At 42.3% G+C, this 27335-nt stretch overlaps 1 protein-coding gene across 3 annotated transcripts; it reads right to left on the reverse strand.

Annotated features, from left to right (window-relative positions):
* Positions 1–340: 340 nt before the first annotated feature.
* LOC106572255 (acetyl-coenzyme A synthetase, cytoplasmic) lies at positions 341–25432 on the reverse strand. 3 transcript variants are annotated; one of them, XM_045695993.2, is made up of 18 exons: positions 25327–25432; positions 22118–22313; positions 10642–10837; positions 10324–10396; positions 9624–9699; positions 9053–9164; positions 8555–8602; positions 6826–6963; positions 6118–6288; positions 5462–5595; positions 4913–5045; positions 4624–4680; positions 4423–4503; positions 4166–4274; positions 3919–3987; positions 2779–2982; positions 2521–2595; positions 341–2405 (listed from the first exon to the last, which is right to left on the reverse strand). In XM_045695993.2, exons 1-18 carry the CDS (start codon positions 25367–25369, stop codon positions 2278–2280), a joined length of 2043 nt encoding a protein of 680 aa, XP_045551949.1. In that variant the 5' UTR covers positions 25370–25432; the 3' UTR covers positions 341–2277. The 3 variants fall into 3 exon arrangements, with proteins under 3 accessions (XP_045551949.1, XP_014001768.1, XP_014001769.1); XM_014146293.3 differs by lacking the exon at positions 25327–25432 and adding an exon at positions 23785–24887; XM_014146294.3 differs by lacking the exon at positions 25327–25432 and adding an exon at positions 23785–24873 and having other exon boundaries at positions 2779–2955.
* Positions 25433–27335: the final 1903 nt, after the last annotated feature.

Consider the following 27335-nt stretch of genomic DNA (forward strand, 5'->3'; position numbering starts at 1 on the left):
TTGAAGAATCAATACCAACATATTCACAGAGTATATACCCTCTCTCCAGCCTACACACAATGACAAAGGCTTAACATGTCTTATCGATGCTCCAACACTGCCAACTTGAGGGTGGTGCTGTTCCACTCAAACAGATAGTAGGTTCCCTTCTAGGGGAAACCTGAAAAGGAATCAAATGGAACACATTGGAGGGGGGGGGGGGGGATTATTAATATATGTGTTCATCCTAGAAGATATGGTCTGGTGGCCTCCAGTAAAATAGGCAATTAATGAAACAGAGAGCATGAACAAATACACAGAACATTTGGGCAGCTACTACAATTCAACAAGCCAGACAATACGCTTTTTATTTGACCTTTATTTAACCAGAGGAGTCAATTGAAAAAACAATTCTCATTTACAATGACCACCTGGCCAAGACGCATGTACACACACACCACACACAATCTGCAGAATTATTTAATTTACAGCATACCAGTATTCTATAATGCATTCACACTTTTAAATAATACACGTTATTTTCAGACCAAGTCAAACTATATGTAAAATAGATGCCATACTAAAAAATAAATAAAACAGGGAACGATTAAGGACTTCTTAACTCATCTATGATAATGTATCCAAGTGCCCTTGGAAGAAAAATAATGCCAATTATAGCAGAAAATGCTAAATTATCGACAAGAAAGATAAGTAGTCCACGGATTTGTTTCGACAGGCAGCAGAGCATAAAGTAGTATTTCTGTGATACTCATGTCTCCTAGAGATTTCTGCTTCTAACTAAACAATACCGTCACATCCATGCTATGCATCATGTGACGTTCAGTCAGACACTGAACGTGGACACAGTATAGGTCTATCATCGTGTGCATATAATATCCATTGAACTGTCTGCTGACTGACAGATCAAACTGGCTCTACAGAAGAACACTACAGGGAAAAGACATAGTAGAGTTGAGGAACCTGAGGATTTCAGAAAACACATGTTATAGCACCATCTACTGGAGAATGTAAGAAAGGTCAAGACAAACTGCACAAAGAGGTGCGAGATGAGAGATGCAGGTGAATGAATAAAACGATTACAGCACTCCAACATGCCCAGGACAGGGTTGTATTCATCAGGGTATGCAACAGAAAACATTTTAAACCTTTTGCAAGAGGACAAAATTGAGCATTTCTTATTGGACAAATAAGAAATGTGTTCTTAACTGACTTGCCTAAAAAAAAATAAAGGTTAAATTAAAAAGTCCTAGTAATCTCTCTGTTTTCTAGTTTAGTGCCTAGTGAATACAACCCAGGTTTCATCCAAAATAATGACCACTAAAACTAGATCACAAGAAGTAGTCAAGTCAATTTAAAATGAGTTATTGCATGTCGCTTTGATACAAAGGGGCAACAAAAAGATAAAATTGCAAAACGTCTTTTTTTTGCCCAGGCCCTAATACCAGAAGTTATTTCAAAACAAACATTTTTGTTTTTAACCGACACGATTATAACATCCAGCTTCAATGTTATGTTGGCACATGAACACATTGACAGTTTTGCTATTAAATCAATTTTAAAAATCTAAATGGGTCCTGCATTTTATGTTTGGTCCCACTTTTAAATAAACAACAAGTCTTCATTAGAACTACAATCATGTATAAGCAAAGTCCTATGACATAAAGGGCAATAACAGATCCTTGCATCTATGCCAAATATGTCTGTCAGGCCCCCCCCCCCCCCAAATGACGTTTGCTCATGAATGACAGCAACGTTCTACCACAGCACCGGGAGCTGACGTCCAGTAGGTAGGCGCCATAAAAGGTTTATGCGTCCTTAAGTTGTTTTTTCAAAATGTGACCTTTTTTTCTCTAGTACAATCATCCCATACTTACAGACTAAAAGAGATGTTCACACTAACAAACACCCTCTGTCTCTAGAATACACAGGGGGTAGAAAATACATCAACTTAAAACATTTCAAGCATGCAGACACAAACACACATAGCGATCCTATGTCAAGCTGCAAAGAAAATAAAACAAAATGACAAAAGTCTACATAGTTCAAATGAAAAAAAGCAAACTTTGAATCTAATAGTACATCAACTGTACTTTATAACTGGGGAGAACAGAACTCCTGACAAACTAGAGGGATGTGTTTCCTCAAACCCAGTTTTGGCTTGAGCCCCACAGTGAAGGCTCTACAGTTTAATGCATGCATCTCCTCCTGCAACTCTTCCTCCCCTTCCTTCCAGCTTTGCCCTGGCAGGGCTCTCTGGCTCCCTCTGCAGGTGGAAGCTCACACTGCGCCACAGCAGCGGTTCAGGAAGAGCTGCTCGATGACCGAGGAGTCAGCTAGCGTGGACAAGTCCCCAAGGTCCCGCTCGTTACGGGCAATCTTACGAAGCACGCGCCGCATAATCTTACCTGTATAAACAGAGGAAGAAAGCTTGTAATTGCGTCATTGACCAAATTGCCTCTCATTCACAACGGCTTTCAAATCATAGTGTAAAATGTTGCATCATATGTGCTATTCTCTCACCTGATCTGGTCTTTGGAAGGCTTGGAGCATTCTGTATGAAGTCTGGGGTGGCAATGGCACCAATCTTCTCTCGCACTGTCACAACAGATAATACACAGCATTAGTCATCTGAACATCCTCAATCCCAGTTCTAATTAATCTGATTCAACACAGGAACCTATTGTCTCTGAGATGCATGTAAACGAGGATGGCGCCGTCGAGGACAATCCCCTTAGTCATGTTCAACGGCAGTACTTGGCCTAACACGCATGCAAACACCTTGTTTTTTGAGCTCGGCCTCCAGGGTGCGGTTGAAGCCGACTCCATCGGTGAGCGTGACAAAGCAGTAGAGACTCTCCCCCTTGACAGGGTGCAGCCGGCTCACCACTGCTGCCTCGGCCACCGCCGCGTGCTCTCCCAGGGCCGACTCCACCTCCGCCGTGCTCAGCAGATGGCCTGGTGTGTGTTCAGTAGGGAGAAAACCTTTAGAAACAGGGAGGTACTAGCTTAACTTGTCCAACACAGATATTCATTTTCTGTTGCAAAATATTGTGCTACAGTGTGCCCTACTTAACATGACCCAGATATGCGTACACTCCATTGACAGGAATATAGTACAACAGTCTACTTATCTCTGAATCATATTTCAGTGCTGGAGCATGTAAGGTAACATTCTCTATCATTCAGTCAGACCTTCTTGGAGGACATTATCTAATATTTCACGACAGCAGAACACTATTCATGATTCCGGATTTAGTTAAAGACATTTTTCATTGCACCACACATTGTAGAGTCTTCTGATGACAGTTGTGGGACGAAACGGTGCCGTTGTCACGGGAAAAGTTGACCCGAGTTTCTAAATCAGTGGAATGCCCGTTGGAAGCAGAGAGGAGTGCCAAATGCGGCGAGTGTCCAAACGAGAACGCAGAAGGTTGTTATATAAAACACCTGTCTCTGGATTACATCTTCAAACTAAGGGCATCCATGACAGAGTGGGAGAACTGGCAACTCTTAAAAATACTAGTTCAAATCATGACGTCAGAGATCTTCAGGTCGGAAAGTCGGAGCTCTAGTTCCCGAGTTGGAATTCCGAGTTGGATGACCGTTCAAATAGATTTTCCCCAGTTGGAGTTCACAGTTGTTTTGAACTCTGCACTAGAGTTGGAATTATGGCATATTGTTTAGCTAGCTAGCTACAAGACTAAAAACAACAACAACAAAAAGACTCCACTATGCGAGTAACCATTTCACTGTACAGTTTACATCTTCTGTATCCTGTGCATAACGTGTTATGTTCTACAACACAAAGGGGAATTCCACCATTAGCAGTAGTGCAGAGGGCAGAACAAGAGACCACATAGTACAGACATACCAACACTATGCATTACATTTCACAGAGCTCCAACTGATAGTACTGACCTGAGACATTCAACATGTCATCCATCCTCCCTGTGATCCAGTAGTACCCATCCTTGTCCCTACGGCAACCTGGGGGGGGAAACCTTAATACATAAGTGCCGTTTACAGAGGGTCTTGATATAAACAAGTATACATAAAACAAAATTGGAAGTCTATAATATGATGCCACTTAAAGAATAGATATTTGTGCGGTATTCTAGAAACATCAGTCATGATGGTGCTCAGGACCATGTTAGCCTCATCTTACCGTCACCACTGACGTAGTATCCAGGGAATTTCTTGAAATAGGTTGTCTCAAACCTCTGGTGGTTCCCATACACAGTCCTCATGACTCCTGGCCAGGGCTGTTTGAACACCTGAGGAGGAGGACAAGATGCAAGGATGTCCAAAGTCAAAAAAAGCATTGAAAAGCTAATTAAAATGCCGACAACATATTACAAATATGAGAATTAATTAAGTTTGCAGCTAAATTAAAGTACTGGGTAATTTCTACAGTTTTCTTACAAGGTAACCCTCGCATGGTCCCTCCAGCTCCTCCCCAGACTCATTCAAAATGGCTGGGACAACTCCAAAGAAAGGGAAGGTCTGGTGGAGGGGAAAGACCAGAGAGCAAATTAGACCGACTCTGCCCTCATAATGAAAGGAGGCAGGCAGCATCTTAGTGGGCAGGAATGGAGAACTTGATAGAATCAACGTAACACTTACAGCTGAGCCAGGCTTCATGGGCGTCGCAGCAGGAAGAGGAGTCAACACGTGGCCACCCTGAGAGAAAAACGAATGGAAAGAGAGAGTCAGTCACAGACCAAAAGGACAAAATGAAACTACCTTTCAGTATTTACAGTTTAAAGTGACAGAAACAGAGGAGAGATGTCGATGCCGCAAGGACGCCACCTTGGCCCGTTACTGTTTTCTATTTTTACTAATAGAAACACAGCTGTGTGTGCTGAATTCAGAGAAAGACCAATTCATTAAAAACAAACAAGTGGGTACTGACGGTCTCAGTCTGCCAGAAGGTGTCGACCACGGGGCACCTCTTCTCCCCCACCACGCTGTAGTACCACTGCCACGCCTCTGGATTGATGGGCTCCCCCACCGTCCCCAGCACCTTCAGAGACTCCCGATTGTACCTGACACACACACACACACACACGGGGAGGGAACGTGTTAACCTGGAAGACACACTCCCATAGACTCACACAAAAGGACAAAACCAAACATGCAGGCATGTGTATATAGCAGTATATTGAGAAGGCAAAAACAGACCGTGGACATAGTCGACGTACTTAAAGGATCATTTAAGCAGATGGAGCACTCAATAGCCCCATCTGTAGACACTGACCCTTTTTCTGTATGAAGTCCTGTCATTTTCAGGCCTAGGTTGTGTTCAATAGGGCAGAAATGGTTGAAACGGGGTCAAACCAGGTAGTACTGTCCAATTAGAACAGTTTTGTTTTCTGTTGCAAAACATTTTGCGACAGTGTGCCCTAATGAACACAATCCTGGTTAGAAACAGGGTGTATGAGCCAAGTGTGTGGAGACTCACTTCTGGACGGGCTCGCTGCCATACTTCATGAGGAGGCGGATGGCTGTGGGCGCCGTGTAGAACTTGGTAACTTGGTACTTGTCCACTATCTCCCACATGCGGCTCACATCCGGGTAGGTGGGCAGACCCTCGAACTGGACACCGATCAGATTCACAACAGAGTCAGAGGCAGTCACAAAATGACCACCAAACAGAGTCGGAGGCAGATTATGTCAAAACAACTCTATGATCATAAACTAAGTCGTCATTGGCTGTCTGATATCAAAGAGAATGCTGTCTGAACTACATGAGGAAGTAGAGGTGGTAAATAACATCTCGTTTGATCGCTCTCCTCCGGTTTACACAACTTTTTTTATGAGAAGACATTTTAATGAGTCGCTGTATGAGATGAGTCACAAAACCATGACTTGGTTACAACAAATATCTCTATACAGTTTGTCAACATGGACTATGGAGGTTTTTGACACCATTTAAAATCATACGATATTATAAGCCTGTTGCACAAAATTTGAAGTGGAAGCCCAGAAAAGCAACAAGTATCTCATAATTAATCACAAAAAGCCTTGGTGTCTAACTAGCACCCTACTCCATATATAGTGCACCAGAGCCCAAATGGAACTAATGACCGTAGTAAGCCTGTGGGGCCCTCCACTCACCAGGACGCTGGTGGCACCGTTGGCCAGGGGTCCATAGGTGATGTAGGAGTGGCCCGTGATCCAGCCGATGTCGGCCGTACACCAGTACACGTCGTCAGGCTGGTAGTCAAACACCAGCTTGAAGGTGGTGGCCACGTAGAGCATATAGCCACTGACGGTGTGTAGAACACCCTGACGAGAAGAGACACACATGATCATGACGGCGGCACCGACGTGCATGTGAAGAAAGAAAGAAAAACAGAGTGCAAAAAACCTAGAAGAGACAGAGAGAGGGGGAGGCAAACAAACTGGAAACGTGACCGAGAAAGATGAAGACGTGTACTTTAGGTTTCCCGAGTGGACAGACACAGAAACTAAGTGTAATTGTTGCGTGTGATATTGTGTACTTTAGGTTTCCCGAGTGGACAGAGACAGAAACTAAGTGTAATTGTTGCGTGTGATATTGTGTACTTTAGGTTTCCCCGAGTGGACAGACACAGAAACTAAGTGTAATTGTTGCGTGTGATATTGTGTACTTTAGGTTTCCCGAGTGGACAGACACAGAAACTAAGTGTAATTGTTGCGTGTGATATTGTGTACTTTAGGTTTCCCCGAGTGGACAGACACAGAAACTAAGTGTAATTGTTGCGTGTGATATTGTGTACTTTAGGTTTCCCGAGTGGACAGACACAGAAACTAAGTGTAATTGTTGCGTGTGATATTGTGTACTTTAGGTTTCCCCGTGGAGCCGCTGGTATAGAGGATGAAAAGGGGGTCCTCAGAGTCACACCACTCCGGCTCGCACTCGTCAGACGCGCCACTCAGCAAGCTGCGCCAGCACTGGTCCACCTCAGGGTTCCACGGCACCTGGCGGAACCACACACAGGTAAAAACCCCACACAGAATAACTGACCGGGGGACACGGATAGCTGAATGTTTACAGCCCTTGAGAGAGACCGCATCAACAATAATGATTCATTCAACTGATTCTATTCAGTAAGAGCAACATCCAAGCCTAACAGACAACGCTCATATTAAGCAGTAGGAAGAAGTATTAAATGCTTTTAAAATCGCTTAATCAGAAATCAGGTCAAATCAAACCTGCCGCTTAGACAAGAAAGAATAGAACAAGCGAGAGAATAAGAAAGTGAGAGGCCAGGAATTCAAGTCTAAGTGAATCAGCATTGTATACACTTGAGCAGTCTGAAACAATGGTGAGAGAAGTTAGCAAATAATGCAACTTCCAGAATTCATAATCAAATGCATCTCTCAAGCTGCTGTTCTTGGGGGTTAAAGGTCACTGGTGGGGTTGATGAAATATACGGTACAGATGTTCTTAAACTATGGGTGGGGTCCTGCGTTTCTAGACAACTTTTATCGTCATAGTATTTCTGAAAAATGCCATACATGTGCATCACATTGATAGCGTTGCACATATACTGATATACACTGAGTGTACAGAATATTGGGAACGCCTTCCTAATATTGAGTTGCATCGTTTTTGCCCTCAGAATAACCTCAATTTTGTCAGGGCATAGACTCTACAAGGTGTAGAAAGCATTCCACGGGGATGCTGGCCCACGCGGACTCCAATGCTTCCCACAGTTGTGTCAAGTTGGCTGAAGATCCTTTGTGTGGTGGACCATTCTAGGTAGACACGGGAAACTGTTGAGCGTGAAAAACCCAGCAACGTTGCAGTTCATGCAGTACATTAAAACCAGTGCGACTGGCACCTACTACCATACCCCGTTCAAAGGCACTTAAATATTTTGTCTGACCCATTCACCCTTTGAATGGCACACATACACAATCCATGTCTCAACTGTCTCAGGGCTTAAACATCCTTATTAAACCGGTCTCCTCCTCTTCATCTACACTGATTGAAGTGGATTTAACAACTGGCATCAATAAGGGATCATAGCTTTCACCTGGTCAGTCTGTCGAGGAAAGAGCAACTGTTCCTAATATCTTGTACACTCAGTGTAAATTGACAGTGCTGCACAGTCACAGTAAGAGAAGTATTGCCATTATCTATAGCAGGAAATGAAAGGCCCCAATGACGGCATGAGAGATCAATATTGATACACTACATCTACACGGTGAGTCAGGGGTCAACTACCATTTGAAATCTTCTAGTCGTTGTTTATTCTTCAGTGTTGCTTTCAGGTCAATTCAAACCCAATGATCTTATCATCTTAACTTAAGCATAGCTAAAAGTAAAGGCTAAAGCCAGGCAGAGAAGGTAAGGGACCCCCGGACCAGTTGTGAGCAGAGTGCTGTTAGTAAGACCACAGACAGACACTGACAGAGAGAGACCCTCTAGAGACAGCAGTTAAGGTGTTAATATAGGTGTAACACAGGATCGACCCCCAGGGTTAGGCTACCGCTGAGAAGAGGATCAGACAAAGGTGTTAAAAAAAAACCAAAGGAAACTCAAGCTCAGGGATATCTGAAATACCTGAGGGACGGGACGGATTTTCTTTACGCCGTCTTTCTGTTTCTCCTGCTAGAAGGGGTTAATAGAAACGGTTATTTCAACAGACATAAAAAAAGGGGTGGCTTCATGTCATTTGAACTGTGACATCTGAGACAAAGTCGTACAGGCTTTGCAGAGGGACTACTTATACTTCTCATCTTATACAAACACCAAGGAAGAAGAAGGCAAAAGCTTCAACTGTTTCAGGAAATACAAGTGGAAAACCAAAAAACACAGGAGGGAGTTAACATTAAAGGGATAACGACTTAAGCCATTATTAACTAAACAGTAGCATGTGGTAAAGTTAATAGACCTGCCCTATGAACAAATGGGTGGTATTCATTAGGCACCAACTGGAAGAAAAAGGGAGGGAATACCTGATCTTAATAAGCGACACCCATTTTTATTTTCCATTGCAAAACCTTTTACTATGGTGTTCCCTGATGAATAGGACAGTGGGGCTTCTGCTGCTGGTCTCACCTGCAGGTCGGGACAGGTCCGCTTGGCAGGGGGGGACTGGGAGACCAGGGGAGCGGCCTCCACCTCCTTGGACAGATGTTTCAGCATGATACACCTCTGAACTGGGAAACTTCTGACAGACGGAGAAGGGGGGGGGGGGGGGGGGGAGTGGGAAAGAGTAGGAAGACGAGGAAGAGAGAAAGAAGAGAGTCGGGATTCACATGAACAAAGTCTTCACAGCCCTCTCTAGGTAAACACACAAAGGAGACATCTAATGGAGGCAAGCATGGGCATGTGTTGTTGGGAATACCAAGACAAACCATCTCTTCAGGAAGGGCAAAGCGAGTAGAAGTGTGTAAATGCGACTAGCTAGTCCAGAGGAGGCTGCTGATGGGAGGACGGCTCATAATAACGACTGGAACGGATTGCATGGAATCAAACACATAGAACCCATGTGTTTGATGTATTTGATACTATTCCACTGATTCCGCTCCAGTCATTACCACCAGCCCGTCCTCCCCAATTAAGGTGCCACCAACCTCCTGTGAGCTAGTCAGATAAAGCAGTGCGTCATGAAAAGCTTGGCCCTTACCTGTCCCTGCATTTCTGCAGCGCGTCGTCAGCGATCACCTTCAGGTTGATCAGCTTATCTCCTCTGTAGAAACCATCTGGGGGGGTGGATGAGGTGAAAGGGTGCACACACACCGAACAATGAGAGAAAGGCAGGGCAGTTATTGCCATAGACAGGACGTTACTGGTACTGTAAGATGTGACTGTCAGTGAACTGGCATGAACCCGTCACAGCCCGGGAACAATCTTCATCTTGATATTTTGAAACCCACTGACTATGAAAAGGAATGATTCCGTCTTAGATTATATGTATAGCTAAGTGGCAAAACATTTTAGTATTGAGGGTTTTCAGATGGCAAACAATCCCAAATCGCACGTCTAGGGTTCTAGTATAATTTAATAGTTTAAAAAAATAAAAAAAAAGGTTTATTTCCCTTAGCAACAGTCTTTATCAGAGGGGAGAAATTGCCAATGACCGCCCCACTGGCGCACACAAAGGAAGCCCATCTAAAGAGGCTATGGTTATGGCGGTTATACGATTAGCGTCACTCCAGATCAATATCTGCAGAGTGATGGGGCAAGTCTATACACTGGGCTCTCTATGAGAAAAATAAAGCAGGGCTAATTAAAACCGTGGATTAGGAGGTCATGGGATAATCTATGGCACTATAATCCATCTAACAAGAGTTTCATTATTACTGCAGTTTAGTTTGCAGTCTCACCAGCCGTGATCAGCAACGAGCACTGGGAGTTCAGGATCCTATCGCACAGCGACTCTGCCGAAAAGCCTGCAAACTGGAACGACACAAAAAAACACAAGTACACTAATCAAATACACTGTGCAGTGTGTGCGTAAGTGTTTGCCTTGTAGGGTGTATGTGTAGATAGATTTGTTCCTTCGAAATCTGTACGAGGAAAAGCTGGTAAAATGGCTATTCCATCCATTTAGCACTTAAGTCGGCGTTTAAATCAGACTGGTATGATATGTACCTAAAGGCCTCATCCAGACATGGTTGAGATGGTGGCTGTTAGCTACTCACCACGATTGAGTGCACAGCCCCGATGCGGACGCAGGCCAGCATGGCCACCACCAGCTCTACCACCATGGGCATGTAGATGGACACGCGGTCCCCCTTCTTCACCCCCTGGGACTTGAGCACGTTGGCAAACTGGCACACCTGCTGGAGCAGCTCTCTGTAGGTCACCTTCATCACGTCGCCAGGCTCATTCCCTTCCCTGTGATGGGTCCAACAACAGAGATGTATCATACATGATGTTTTCCCGACCAAGATGGCCATAGTTTTAGTCATGTTGCCGGGATGCCAATGTTCAGGGTCGATTTCAAGTTTTCATAACAAATTGGTAAAACCGGCCTTTTGGACGCTGATTATATTGCAATCCACGAGGAAACTGCGTGGCAGGCTGACCACCTGTTACGCGAGTGCAGCTTCAAAAGGACCTTGTGGCTGCAAGGAGCCACGGTAAGTTGCTAGCTAGCATAAGTCTATCTTCACATAATCACTAGTTAACTACACATGGTTGATGATATTACTAGGTTAATTAGCTTGTCCTGTGTTGCATATAATCAATGCGGTGCCTGTTAATTTATCATCAAATCACAGCCTACTTCAACTTCACCAAACGGGTGATGATTTAACAAAAGCACATTCGTGGAAAAAAAGCACAATCGTACCTAGCCATAAACATCAATGCCCTTCTTAAAATCAATACACAGAAGTATATATTTTTAATCCTGCATATTTAGTTAAAAGAAATTCATGTTAGCAGGCAATATTAACTAGGGAAATGGTCACTTCTCTTGCGTTCAGTGCAAGCAGAGTCAGGGTATATACAACAGTTTGGCCCGCCTGGCTCTTTGCGAACTGTGTGACCGTAATTCATTTGCCAGAATTTTACATAATTATGACAGAACATTGAAGGTTGTGCAATGTAACAGCAATATTCGATAAAATATGGAACGGTTCCATATTTCACTGAAAAAATAAACATTTTGTTTTCGAAATTACAGTTTACGGATTTGACCATATTAATGACCAAAGGTTTATATTTCTGTGTTTATTATATTATAATTAAGTCTATGATTTGATATAGCAGTCTGACTGAGCGGTGGTAGGCAGCAGCATGCTCGTAAGCGTTCATTCAAACAGCACTTTCCTGCGTTTGCCAGCAGCTCTTCGCAATGCTTGAAGCACAGCTCTGTTTATGACTTCAAGCCTATCAACTCCCGAGATTAGGCTGGCAATACTATAGTGCCGATAAAAACATCCAATAGTCAAATCAAATGTATTTATAAAGCCCTTCTTACATCAGCTGATGTCACAAAGTGCTGTACAGAAACCCAGCCTAAAACCCCAAACAGCAAGCAATGCAGGTGTAGAAGCACGGTGGCTAGGAAAAACTCCCTTAGAAAGGCCAGAACCTAGGAAGAAACAGATAGAGGAACCAGGCTCTGAGGGGTGGCCAGTCCTCTTCTGGCTGTGCAGGGTGGAAATTATAACAGAACATGGCCAAGATTTTCAAATGTTCATAGATGACCAGCGGGGTCAAATAATAATAATCACAGTGGTTGTCGAGGGTGCAACAGGTCAGCACCTCAGGAGTAAATGTCAGTTGGCTTTTCATAGCCGATCAAAGGTATATGAAATACAAATGGTATAGAGAGAAATAGCCGACACGTCATATTTCCTATAATAACTACAACCTAAAACTTCTTAACTGGGAATATTGAACCAAGCTTTCATATGTTCTCATGTTCTGAGCAAGGAACTTAAACATTAGCTTTTTTTACATGGCACATATTGCACTTTTACTTTCTTCTCCAACACTGTGTTTTTGCATTATTTAACCTCACTAGGATAGGGGGCAGCATTTGGAATTTTGGATGAAAAGCATGCCCAGAGTAAATTGCCTGCTAGTCAGGCCCAGAAGCTAGGACATGCATATAATTAGTAGATTTGGATAGAAAACACTAAAAAGTTTCCAAAACTGTTAAAATGTCTGAGTATAACAGAACTAATATGGCAGGCAAAAACCTGAGAAAAATCCAACCAGGAAGTGAGAAATCTGAGGTTTGTAGTTTTTTTTAAAGTGATTGCCTATCCAATATCCTGTGTCTATGGGGTCAGATTGCACTTCCTAAGGCTTCCACTAGATGTCAACAGTCTTTAGAAAGTTGTTTCAGGCTTCTATTGTGAAAGGGGAGAGAATAAGACCTCTAAGCAGGTGGCTCAGCTGAAAGCCTTTAGTTGTTTATCGTTCGGCCGTGAGCGCGAGCTCCGTTCCCTTTCCCTTCTAATGACAACGGAATTGTCCGGTTGGAATATTATTGAAGATTTATGATAAAAACATCCTAAAGATGGATTATATACATCGTTTGACATGTTTCTACGAACTGTAATGGAACTTTTTAGACTTTTTGTCTGGACTTTGTGCTCACGCTTTGTGCATTTGGATTACTGGCCTAAACGCACGAACAAAAAGGAGGTATTTGGACATAAAGATGAACTTTATCGAACAAAACAAACATTTGTCTAACATGGAGACCTGGGAGTGCAATCAGATGAAGATCAAAGGTAAGTGATTCATTTTAATGCTATTTCTGACTTTTGTGACACCTCTCCTTGGTTGGAAAATGGCTGTATGGTTTTCTGTGGCTAGGCGCTGACCTAACATAATCGCATGGTGTGCTTTCGCTGTAAAGCCTTTTTGAAATCAGACACCGTGGCTGGATTAACAAGAACTTTATCTTTAAAATGGTGTATAATACTTGTATGTTTGAGGAATTTTAATTATGAGATTTCTGTTTGAATTTGGCGCCCTGCAATTTCACTGGCTGTTGGCGAGGTGGGACGCTAGCGTCCCGAACGATCCCAGAGAGGTTAATCTAAATTGAACATGTCTCATTATTTATTTGAGACTAAATTGATTTATGTATTATATTAAGTTAAAATAAAAGTGTTCATTCAGTATTGCTGTAATTGTCATTACAAATATAAAAATCGGGCATCGGCTTTATTTGGTCCTCCAATCAATCGGTATCGGCGTTGAAAAATCATAATCGGTCGAACTCTACTCAAAACATTCACTCATACCAACATGCTCACAAAGCTCATGGTCACGATGGATCTATTCTAGCTAAGTCTCATGTGCCAAAGGTTGAAGTAATAAACTGACATTTTGCCTCTGCTTTACTCAGCAATGTGCCTGAGCTGTGGAGGAATTTCTCTCTTGAAATGTCCTCTTAAAATGAAAAACGCATGACTGGCAAACTCTAAGGACAAGCCCTTAAGACTGCAGTATGCACACTGATTTGGTTTGTTGCACCACAGTTTACAGGGAACATTTCTCACAGGGCGTTGGCTGGTTTATATTGTCAGTTATTTTATCATCAATTCATCGAGCCTTGTGTAATATTAAGCAATCTGAGTTTCACAATCTGCTTTCCACCCCCCCGTAAAAGTATGTTTTAGGATAGCACAGAGATTGCTATCCTTGGGCAGAATGTGGGAAAGATGGGTGATCTTGATAAGTGACCTTTGCTCTGACTTCTCAGCAGTCTCTTGGGGCTCCTGTTATGGGCCAGTGTTCACACACAGGGATGACGTGGCCAACTGTGTTAGGAGGGACATAGTGCTTTAACAGAGAAACAAACTTGCCCAGTAACCACACTTTAAAACAGAATTGTTCATTTTTTTGTAGGCTGAGAAGCGCATCGGAGTAGCCTTGTTCTATTTCACTGGCACGAGCGGTCTTCCCATCACCTGCAGCCCGAGAGTCCTAGTAGATGCATCAGATCACAGAGCATTTTACATTCACGTAATTTAGCAGAAGCTCTTATCCAGAGTAACTTACAGGCGCAATTAGGGTTAAGTGCCTTGCTCCATGGCACGTCGACAGATTTTTCACCTAGTCATCTTGGGGATTCGAACAAACCACCTTGCGGTTACTGGTCCAACGAACTTAAAACACTAGGTTATCAGAGACGCGTGCAGCCAAGTTTGCACATTTGTTGATATTATTTGCTAGTTCGTTTCTAGCCCACTTATAGCAAATTTTAGTCAGCAATGGGGGAGTCATTGCTTTCTACAAAAACACACATTTTTACATATTAGTCTATGAAAAGCGAGCTTTTGTCTTAGAAGGGAAAAAAAGTGTCCTATTTTGAGACCGGCTTGAATTTGCAAATAAGCCAATAGGCAGATGGTAGCATACATTTTTGTATGATAATAATACATTTAAATTTGTAATAACACAATAGCGCAATTTCAAGTCACCTATAATTTCAGCTTTCGGACAAGTAAAACATTCCTAAAATGGTTCATGTCAAGCAACGCATAACGCTTAAAAAAAAAAGAAGTGTAGGCCTACATTGAACATCACACATTGGCCATTGTAAGCCATCATAGAAGTCAACAGCTATATCCATGTGGAAATGTTATGGCATTTGCTCCATTGGTTTTGTTGATAGGCCTTCATCAGGGATGGGCAACCTATGGCCCGCGGGATCATTCCCCCCCCGCGGATCAGGACCGAGTTTGAGAAACCCTGAGTTAGCTGGCCGCTACACTATCTAAAGTTGTAGTAAGAATGGTCAAATTACCAAAAGGGAGGTGGGCCCCATTGACCATCAGATATATTATAAACTGCAAACATATGAAAAAATGTGAAGGAATTGCAGGACCTTTGCTGTAATAATGCTAATTGTTCTATCCTCCCCATGTCAAATTAGTAGAACTGCATGAAATTAGTTACATAACTAAATATGTTCTCTTTGCTGTCAAGAGGGGGGGGCTGCTAAGATGTTTTGCTCGCAAGGCTAGGGCAGGCTCTGACAACATGTGTGGATGTGGGTACGCAGACCCACGAGCCACTGCAGCCCCTCAATAAGATAGATTTTTGGGGTCCCCACCTAGGGCTGTGCTGGTCATGAAATTTCGTCAGCCGGTGATTGTCAAGCAAATAACTGGTCGGCCTCACGGTAATTGACCGTTAATTAACAAACACATTCGGCATCTCCTGGCTTCCACACAGCCTACAAGCCACTGATGCAGACCATTGGAACATCTACATTTTAAAAAGTCAAATAAATCCATGGAATATAGCCTACACCTTAACAATAAATCCATTGTTTGTTTTAGACGGGTCTAAAGAAGCATGATATGAAGAAAATGTAGTCCATCTCAGAAGAACAGAAGAGCATACTCCGAGTTGTCCTTATGTTAGGCCCTGATCTAGCGATGCCAAATTGCTGTGGGCTACACTAGTTTACTTAGAATTCCATGACATTTTATAGTATGAAGAATACAATTCAAAAAAGCTGAATAAAATAGGAAGGATATTTTCTCCAAATGATTTGAGGGAGTGTGCAAATGCAGCTATTCTTTGTTGACTGGTTAACTAAGAAATAGGTACCCCTATATGCTTCATTTAGAGTTATGTAACTTTAGATGTGATAAACGTTGGGCTATATGTTTACATTTTGAATACATTGTAAGGCTGCATGATGCAAATAATGATTATTTGAAAAAAGTCACTTGAAAGGCATGAGCTCTGCTTTGTTTTTTGTGCAGGCTGTACACACTTCAGTCTCATTCACAATTTGACAAGCACTTGCTAATGCCTCAAATTTCCTGGCGGCATTCCCCTTTGTGTGACCATAATGCAGCCTAAAAAAAAATCCATGCCTTTTGCAGCCAGTGGCCGTTGTGCCCTTGGTCCGGAGTGCTGCCTTGTGCCTTTCTCCCTGAATGCTGCCTGTTCCGAAGCACCTCTCACTCACATAGCTTTCCGTCACGTGATCAGGTATTCCTCACAGGCTACAAGTGAAGACATATCAGGGACGCAACTGCGGACATCCTTATCCAATTCCGAGGTGCATATTGAAGATATTGGAAGAACTGTTCACAGTTACTTTGTCAGCCAACAAGATCAGTAGGCCTAACGAACAGCAAAAGCACTGGCCTATGTCAATCTACTATCCCCATAGTACAAAAGTTGACCTATTCTATGCGACAAATAAATATTCCAAACATAGTCTGGGACAGTTGTGGGATGTGATAAATCCTAAATTAATACAACCACTAGCAGAAAAACATCTTTACGCAACGTGGCTGACGCAACAGATCAAAACATTTAGCTTAAAACGTTGATAAACTATTAGGCTATTTCTTCACATTATAAGCGCAGCAATGCGCACATGGCAGTATGGCTATATGTGCGAATGTTCCACTAGCTGGAAAACATTATCAAAAGTGACCACAAATGCAATTATAGATGTAATGATATTATTATTTCAAAAAAAGATGCATTCTTAAGGTGAAAATGATCTTCTCCAAACTTGAAACTCACGTGCTGCTTATGTATGTATGCCAGTTAGGCTCTACACCACTTGTAAAGCAGATTAATCTGCTTAATTTTAACAAGTTATTTGGCAACTTCAGTTATGATACAAACCTTATCAAAACATATAGGCCTATGGGCTAGGCTACACGAGTTGTGCTACGATTAAAATATTTGGCCAAAAAAAAGCCATTGTTTCTTACCTTACGCTGGGCATCATTGACAAGTGAATATATAATTCACCAGTGATACGCTAATATTGTCACCCATCAGACTACTTTTTATTTAATCCTGTCTTTACATATACTAAATAATGTGTGTGAAATTTGTTTTGACTTAATTTTCCATTCCATCACGCACCTGTCTCGAAACAGCGGCAGGGGGGAAAAAAATGTGCCATCTATGCACTTAAGCAGTGAATGGAGGACACATTTCCAGTGGTTCATTTTCATGCCAGCCCAGTAGGCTATACTCCTGGTGTAAAGCAAAGCAATGTGCTTAATATTGGGAAAGATGAGAAATAAATACAGTAGGCCTAGCCGATGGAAAGCTCATGGGATCCTCCTCTTTTTAATAGAGGCCATCACTCAGTCCTCACGCAATTGCATAGCCTACAGAAATGTGGCGCAACGTGTGCTCATGGGCTCTCATGAAGTGTTTGATTTGATTTCCTATTACATTTGCATTGATGTCAGAGTGATTAGAGGGACAATAGAGTGCTGAGTACCATGCAGTTAGCAAGTTTGGAAGGCTACTAATGACCATCAACAGCATCAGAGCTTGGAGAAGCCTAATTACCGAGACTAAACGGTCACGTGGAATTTAACTGCCTTCATGACTGACGGTGTGGCGGTAATATGGTCACAGCAACAGCCCTACCCCCACCTCTGGCCTACATTATGCTCAAATAGTCTATTGGACAGAATAGCCGACCTAAACCCCCAAGAGTTGATTGACTCATGGGTCAATCTAATTAACATCAGTTAAAGATTCCTCAAAATCTGTGTTTAAGTTAGAGATGATTTTTGTATGGTCTGTGTCTCCATCCACCACACCCGCCGATGTCGGCCTTCCGCATCTGTGGTGGAAAGTGGCAGAGCTACAGCGCTGTTTGTCAGACCAGGAGACATCTCAAAACATTGGTCTTCTCATGGAAACAGCTGTAGCGTCCGAAAGGTTTGGCCTACAAATTAATATGATCACTCTACGGAAAGATAAGACTCACGAACAGATGGTGTTCTGTTTTGTTCTACGACCCCCCCCCACAAGTGTCATGGGACTCGTCTGAAGTCGGTACCGCTGATGTGTCAACTTCTGTCTATAGCGTCCGAACCGTTTGGGCTACAGACTAATGACCCCACGAACAAAGTAGTTGTGCCCCTCCCACCCCCAAAAAAGGGGTTAAATATATGTAAAACTATTTTTACATACAGTGGGGGGGAAAGTATTTGATCCCCTGCTGATTTTGTATGTTGGCCCACTGACAAAGAAATGATCAGTCTATAATTTTAATGTTAGGTTTATTTGAACAGTGAGAGACAGAACAACAAAAATATCGAGAAAAACGCATGTCAATGTTATAAATTGATTTGCATTTTAATGAGGGAAATAAGTATTTGACCCCCTCTCAATCAGAAAGATTTCTGGCTCCCAGGTGTCTTTTATACAGGTAACAAGCTGAGGTTAGGAGCACTCCCTTTAAGAGTGTGCTCCTAATCTCAGCTCGTTACCTGTATAAAAGACACCTGTCCACAGAAGCAATCAATCAATCAGATTCCAAACTCTCCACCATGGCCAAGACCAAAGACCTCTCCAAGGATGTCAGGGACAAGATTGTAGACCTTCACAAGGCTGGAATGGGCTACAAGACCATCGCCAAGCAGCTTGGTGAGAAGGTGACAACATTTGGTGCGATTATTCGCAAATGGAAGAAACACAAAAGAACTGTCAATATCCCTCGGCCTGGGGCTCCATGCAAGATCACCTCGTGGAGTTGCAATGATCATGAGAACGGTGAGGAATCAGCCCAGAACTACACGGGAGGGTCTTGTCAATGATCTCAAGGCAGCTGGGACCATAGTCACCAAGAAAACAATTGGTAACACTACGCCGTGAAGGACTGAAATCCTGCAGTGCCCGCAAGATCCCCCTGCTGAAGAATACATATACATGCCCGTCTGAAGTCTGCCAATGAACATCTGAATAATTCAGAGGACAACTGGTGAAAGTGTTGTGGTCAGAGACCAAAATGGAGCTCTTTGGCATCAACTCAACTCGCCATGTTTGGAGGAGGAGGAGGAATGCTGCCTATGACCCCAAGAACACCATCTCCACCGTCAAACATGGAGGTGGAAACATGATGCTTTGAGGGTGTTTTTACGCTAAGGGGACAGGACAACTTCACTGCATCATTTGACGGGGCCATGTACTGTCAAATCTTGGGTGAGAACCTCCTTCCCTCAGCCAGGGCATTGAAAATGGGTCGTGGATGGGTATTCCAGCATGGCAATGACCCAAAACACACAGCCAAGGCCACAAAGGAGTGGCTCAAAAAGAAGCACATTAAGGTCCTGGAGTGGCCTAGCCAGTCTCCAGACCTTAATCCCATAGAAAATCTGTGGAGGGAGCTGAAGGTTCGAGTTGCCAAACGTCAGCCTCGCATCCTTAATGACTTGGAGAAGATCTGCAAAGAGGAGTGGGACAAAATCCCTCCTGAGATATGTGCAAACCTGGTGGCCAACTACAAGAAACGTCTGACCTCTGATTGCCAACAAGGGTTTTGCCACCAAGTACTAAGTCATGTTTTGCAGAGGGGTCAAATACTTATTTCCCTCATTAAAATGCAAATCAATTTATAATATTTTTGACATGCGTTTTTCTGGATTTTTTTGTTGTTATTCTGTCTCTCACTGTTCTTATAAACCTACCATTAAAATTATAGACTGATCATTTCTTTGTAAGTGGGCAAACGTACAAAATCAGCAGGGGATCAAATACTTTTTTCCCCCACTGTAATTCCTGGGCTTTTTCATATCTCCTAGATATAGGACAGACACGTCAAAACCTTGTGATTTAGCTGAATGCCTCTTGCCATTTATGTGTTATTCAATGCATTTCTATGGGCTATAGTAGTAATGGCCAAATTCAATGTTTTTTTTGTTTTTTTTATTGATACCTAGAGGGGTCCTAGGATGCAAAATCAAATAGGTAAATAATCCATGGTATGACGATCTTAAAACAATTCCATACGTTAGCAAAGTTTCCCCTTCCCATGGGTGTGGCCAAACACACACACACAATAAATACTCCGTTGCAAAACACACTTTCAGCACTCACGGTCAAGATGTCAAAGTATAGATGACTAACACTCCAACACTATTGTGGAGGTTGGCAGTGAACCGGGGGGGGGGGGGGGGGGGGGATGGCCCACCCTGCACCTACATCAGCACAGAATAAACATAATGAACTACAGTAAAAGTTAGGGCATTTAGGGACAAAACCTATTAGGCTGTGTGTAATAAGAAATATAAAGGAAAGAGAGCACTTCTGGGTCTGGCTGTGAATTTAGATTGAGAAACAATAGGCCTGCCAGATACTGTAGAGGGCCACTGTTGTTATCTCGCAACTGTTTATGTGCAAGCACAAAAAGAACCATGCAAAGCTCTGCTTTCACACAACATGGATTTCTCAATAGACTGTCCACTCCTCCCTTTCAGATTGATGTTTATTTATGAGCTTCACTCTGCTCTCTGGTGGAGTCTCACACGACTGCTGGCAGGTCAAGGTCATCCAACTAGTTCCCCTCCCCATGGTGGTGACAGAGTGTGACTAAACACACACACAAGTCAAGGCAGCCAGTCCTATGAATACACTTTCAGCACTCACAGTCAAGATGATGAAACACTCCACTGTTGTAGAGGTTGGCAGAGGACAGAAGAAAAAAAACATGGCTGCCTAGCACCTACATCAGCACAAAATAAACACAACGAGCTACAGTACAAGTTAGAGCATTTAGGGAGAAAAACAGCTAAAGTAGCCTAGCAACCGACGATAGGCTTTCCTATTACAACATCAGTCCGAGACAAAAAAAGTAATTCCTAAAGAAAGGACATATCCATTGGACTGACTAAGACAAGTAGCAGGGCCAAAATAATGGTATGAACAGGCTGATGGGACAGACATTTCACACTTGAGAAGTCATGAGCACAGAGAATGGCATTTCAAGCTACAGCAATGCAAGACCTTCTGTAAAATCTCTTCTAACTTTAACCAATGTAATGAGTAGCCCGTCGGTACGGAATACACTTCAAAATTATACTAGTGAGAACTTCTCCTGTAGTGAGAAGTCAGTTTTCTAAAATCAGAGTTGAGACCTCAGTCACCAGAGTACAAGTTATGTGTAGGCCTAATGTTCATCATTAGCCAATATCTGCGCTACAATTTGCAAGACACGCAGACACCTAAATTAATTCAACTTTGATGTGACTGGGAGCTTGGGTGTCCGTAAACCAAAGCATTGAGACTACAGAGTTGCAAAGAAAAAGCCATATCTCAGACTGGCCAATAAAAACTAAATGCTAGGTTGGAAGCAAGAAGAAATAATCCACGAGATGAGATAAATACAAGAGATGATTCGGACAGGAACATGACATTCTTATGGCGGCGCAGTGATAATTTTCAGATGTAACTATTAGCAGGCATAGGAATGTCTGCGAAGCTAACACAAAAAGTCTTGGAACGCTGCTCCAATCAGCAGCCAGGATCCAAACAACCAATTTTATGTGTATTTTTGCATCTCAACTTCAAAGCTCACTTAAACCAACATAACACACAAATAGCTAACACATCCCTAAATAACCCATCCAGCACTAGAAGCCCATTCGTCCTCATGGATTCACTATTCATTCATGGGGACATCTTTGAACTGAGGCTAGCTTTCACAAAGGAGGGGGGGGAAAATATTTGATATGACTAATGCGCAATGAGGCAAGAGACGAAGGACCAAGGATCACTGTTGAACCATTTAGCGTCCTCTCCTAGCATTCCATCCCATTGTTCCTGAGGGACACCCCCCTCCCAAGCAGAGAACCATAGAACGGCCAACAAGAGAGTGCTTTGACAACCTCCGTAATCCCCTTGACACACACACACACTAACCAGTAGAATGCCACTTTGTCCCCAAGCTTCCTCTCATGAACGTTGCGGTCCAGGACATTGTAGCAGATGTTGGTGGTGGCTCCCTCCATGCACTTGATGTAGATCTCCCCCTTCGTCACGTCAAAGTTGTAGTCCAAGAACTGGCCCGTGTGCTTCGACTTCCAGTAGAAGTCTTTTGCAATGTCACTCCAGAATTCTGGAATAAGGAAACAAATGAGCCATTATGATGACCGCTAACTGGTGGTTGAAAGGGACAACCATGCAAGGGCACCTGCAGCCTCAACCACCAGGAAGAACAGAAATGTCAGACAGATGCATTATTGTGACATTTCCAAATGTGTAAACACTCATGAACTGCCATCCATGTTACAGATTTTTTTTAAAGTATTACTGCATGATGTTGGCTAGCTATCCTTATCCACCCCTGCAGATATGAGAGAGCATGAAGCCAGGCAAGTAGGGAAGGGGTGTGTTTTATGCACATTAGCACAGAAATATTAAGAATATGCTGGCAAAATGTATACATTGTTGGGTCCCAAGTAAAACAAGACCTACTGGCATAGGTTTAGTTTATTAGGATCCCCATCAGCTACTGCAAATGCAGCCGCTACCTGGGGTCCACAAAAAACAAAGTACAGAACAGCTATAGACAAAAAGATAACATTAAATTCAAAATGAAGTCACAAAGAAACATTTATACTATATACACACACTATTCATATATAGAGTATAGTTAAATCTTTAAAAAAATAGTATAGGGGCTGTGATACAAGATGTTTGTTTTTGAAAGCTAAACTGGCTTTTTGCCTGAGTAACCTCTGGCGGCAGAGCACTCAATGACGACATGGCTCTATACACAACTGAGCGACTCATTAAATCTGTTTTTGGTTTGGGTATCGTGAAGAAACCCATAGTGGTGTGTCTGGTGGGGCATGCATGTTTGAAGTATATGCAAATACATTATACAAGGGGTTAGCATTTTCACACGTTTTTCTTAAAGACTAGAAGTAGTTCACTTCTCACCCATGTAACACTATCATGCATGGTTGTTGTTGTTTCTTGGTATGCAGTTTAGGGGATGGCATGCTGCTAGGTCTTTCTTTTCTGCACCTTAACATATTACTGGATTGTAATCAAGATGGGACAATATCAGGGCCTGAACAACTAGCTAGTACAGTTGATCTGTGTATCAAAAGCACATATCTATTTATAAGCAGACATACCTCTCCCCATCTTCACAAAAACTTGATCAATATGACTTGACCATGATAAATGACCATCCAATGTTACTTCTAGCCTTTATGCACAACTCCAGGCGAGGATTAGGTCTAAGAGAATGCTTTGAAACAAATACAATGATTTTGGTTGTAGATGCATTTATGAACAGTTTATTGTTTATCACCCATTCTGAAACAAACTCATTTCTATGAGTCAGTGAGCTCACTGGCTGTAAGTGCTGTGTGCAATCAGTATACATTCATTTTAGCTTCTTGAGAGGAAAATCATTTGTAAAAAAAAACAGAAGTGAAAAGGTGTTCGCTCATGCAATACTTGTACTTCCACAAGTTGTTGACAAGGCTTTGATACGTGTATTTGTAGAAATCAAATAAAAATATGGGTCACAAACATATTTAGCAGATGTTATTGCGAGTGTAGCGAAATCCTACCATCTGGATTTTCAATGGATTTCAGGTAGAGTTCTTTGTAATTTTCAAAGTTGGGAACATGAGCGTTCTTCTTCAAGGCTCCTCCTGCATGAAAAACGTCCTCCTTTGGTGCTTTGTCTGGAATCATTTCGCCCTCGAGTCAGCTGCCTAACGAGTTAGCTACCTATCGATTAGCTGTCGAAATACGAGACAGGTGGCAAAGTTACCTAGAATGGTTTGAGGATAAAATGTTGCCCACTGCAACTCTAGTAACGTACAAATCAAACCAGCCTCCAGTGGTATGGCACAAAAACAAGGGCTACTTAGCCAAATTAATTTACTTCCTTGTTTTACTGCGGATGCTTCTTTAGCCTCCTACTAGCTACTTCCACGTTAATGCTTAGAACTATGGTAGCTAAAGAAGCATAATAAAGCAATGTAGTTAGCTACTGAGAAAAAGACAGTTAGCTAACGTTAGCTGGTTGCACATTCAAATCAATATTACTAGGCAGTGGAACCCAAAGAAATGAACTAGCAGCGAACTACCTGCATCAGCTAGCCATCTCTAGAAAATAGTTAAGCTCAAATATAAAACACTTTTTGACTAAGCAAAATGTTTCAATGTAACTGCATTTTCAGTTTGAGCTGGCTAGAGTTCAAATCCTTTTAAGTTTTAGCTAGCATACAACAGCTCCCTAGCAGCTAGGAAAGTAGCAAGCAAACAAGATTGACAAGGCCTTTCTGTTCGACGTGCTAGGTCGAACACCACTTGACTTGATATACCCTTCTTCCATTCAAACAAAATCTATTGCATTCATACTGAAATATGACATTTTTATCTGCAAGGGTATCCGTTTTGCCCTGAAGTGAAGGTGGTCTACCGTTCGTCCAAAAAAACTCGTTCGTTTAACCGCAGAGCCACCGCTAAGGTAGAACGCATGGGAGCGCAGATGTGTACTCCGTTTGACCCACAACCACCGCAGCCGACCATATTTGAGAAGGCAGTTTTTAAAGGGACCACGTGTCAGAATTTAAGATCCACGGCCACTTAATTTATATTTTAGGAACTCGGGGTCTCAATTTACTATTGAGAGTAAAGAATAGTAGAATACACCAGGTTAAATTTCGAAATTTGGTTGTGCAACAGCCGTTTTTCTCTTATGTCAGTCACTGACAGTCCCTCAATTAGCCATGCTAGCTAACACTTTTTGGTAACACGTTACTTGACACCTAGCATCATCACACTTTATGGCAGGGTCATAACCATGTCATAATATCTCATAACAGCTGACATAACTTGTCATAACCTTTATAATATGGTCATACCACTGTCATGACATATTTAGACCTGTTGTGACATATAGTGCATTATTTTATGGCTGGTTATGACAACTATATAAGAGTGTCAAAACCCACAAATTCTACCACACAAGGCAAAACATTACATTACTTACACCATAGCCTACTTGTCAACAGTATGTTCATGTTATATAACATTTTCTGAAATTGACCATATTAAATGATCATTGTAATTGCACACATCATTGTCGGATATGCACCTACCCCAATGCTCTGATTCTGATGACTGGGATGAATGCATGAGCATATTTCAGGAGCAGGACATTATTTATTTATTTAACAAAGCAAGTGAAAGTTGCGTCCCTGGTTCCTGGTTAACCTCTTGAGGATACCCTAGGATAGGGGGCGCCACAGCGCATTTTGAAAAAAAATCGTTCCCATTTTCAACGGCCTACTAATCAAACTCAGAAGATAGGGCATGCATATACTTATTATATATGGATAGAAAACACTCTAAAGTTTCTAAAACTGTTTGAATGGTGTCTGTGAGTATAACAGAACTCATTTGGCAGGCAAAACCCTGAGACATTTTCTGACAGGAAGTGGATACCTGATGTGTTGTATTGAGTTCTAACCTATCCCATTGAAAAACACAGGGGTTTAGGAATATTTTGGCACTTCCTATTGCTTCCACTAGATGTCGCCAGTCCTTTCACAGTGGTTTGAGCCTTATAGAGTCAAAACTCAGTGAATGACAGGAGTTTGAAATTGGTCACAGGGGATGGGCCATCACCATTATGACGCCGGCGGCCATGTCTGCCCCCACCTTTGGAAACGGTTTTAAAGGCAATGAATGCATCCCCCTCGAATCTTATTGGCTCTCTTGGTGTTAGTGGCCCTGAACATTTATTTTATACAACGTTTGACATGTTTGAACGAACCTACATGCGCGAGGATTGCTTTCAGTATGAAGTGCAGAGCTGCGTTTGGAGAGAGCCATAGGACGCGCTACCAACATCAGGCTAATGGAACGTGAAGTATGGACTTTTTGACCGAAAATACATCTGTTGTGGACCTGGGATGCTTTCTGATGAAGACAACTAAAGGTAGGCGATTATTGACAATATTATTGAAGATGATATGGTTCATACTGTTGCATCCAAGATGGCGCCGAGCACTGTATATTAGCTGATTTTCTGAGTATCGCATCTCCTTTTATCGCAAAGTGTGATTACCCAGTAAAGTTAATTTAAAATCTGGTATGACGGGTGTTCTCAAGAGATATTCATCTATAAATGTTAGATTGACAATATACATTTAAAAAATCGTTATAGTATAGCAATTTATTGAAACGTAGCATTGTTTACCGGGACGCTTTTGAGGGGAAATTAGGTAGTCAACGTCAGACAGAGATGTAAAATGCTGTTTTTATATATAAATATGACCTTTATTGAACAAAAGAATGCATGCATTGTATAACATGATGTCCTAGGGGTGCCATCTGATGAAGTTTGTAAAAGGTTAGTGCTACATTTAGCTGTTTATTGATAATATGTGATGGAAGTGGTTGGTCGGAAAATGGCTATGAAGCTGCTTTTTACGATGGACTCATCTAATATAATCTAATGATTTGCTTTTCCTGTAAAACCTTTTTGAAATCGGACGACGTGGGTCGATTCAGGAGAGGTGTATCTATAAAAAAAAAAAAAAAATATTTTTAATTTTTGTAAAAAATTATGATAATTTTTTAATGCTAATTGGCGATATGATTTTTCGCTGGATTTTGATCCCGCTAACGGGATCAGATGCTCAAGAGGTTTTAAGGAACACTATGTAAGCAGGGGAAGCGTACTGTATTTTTTTAGCCTTTTGAGTGTGGGGCACGGTGGTGAGCACCAGTGAAGTTTGGTCAGACGCACAGCAGGTGGCGACAGCGTTCAACTCCGGTAGGAAGCAGATCTGATGGCGGGGGGAGGGGGGGGATGAGGCATGAGAAGAAGAGATACAGTTATTCAGTGAGAATAGCTACAACATGGGTGGGATAATGAAAAAATAGGGAGAAAAAAATACAAAGAAATCATGACCAAGGTAATACAAATAGGCAATAGAGTAGTATAATGAAGGCTGTTGAGAGGGAAATGAAGGTGTACGTGGTCTAATGGAAAAGAAGTCAGCTGCAGTCAGTCAATCTTCTCTCTTCCCTGCCATGCATTAGCATCTCCATCCTGTTCATTATCTAGGTTGAAGACAAAGGTTAAGACAACAGGATTCTA

Source organism: Salmo salar, chromosome 15, assembly GCF_965601325.2.
Source record: "Salmo salar chromosome 15, fSalSal1, whole genome shotgun sequence".
NCBI classification, from domain to species: domain Eukaryota; kingdom Metazoa; phylum Chordata; class Actinopteri; order Salmoniformes; family Salmonidae; genus Salmo; species Salmo salar.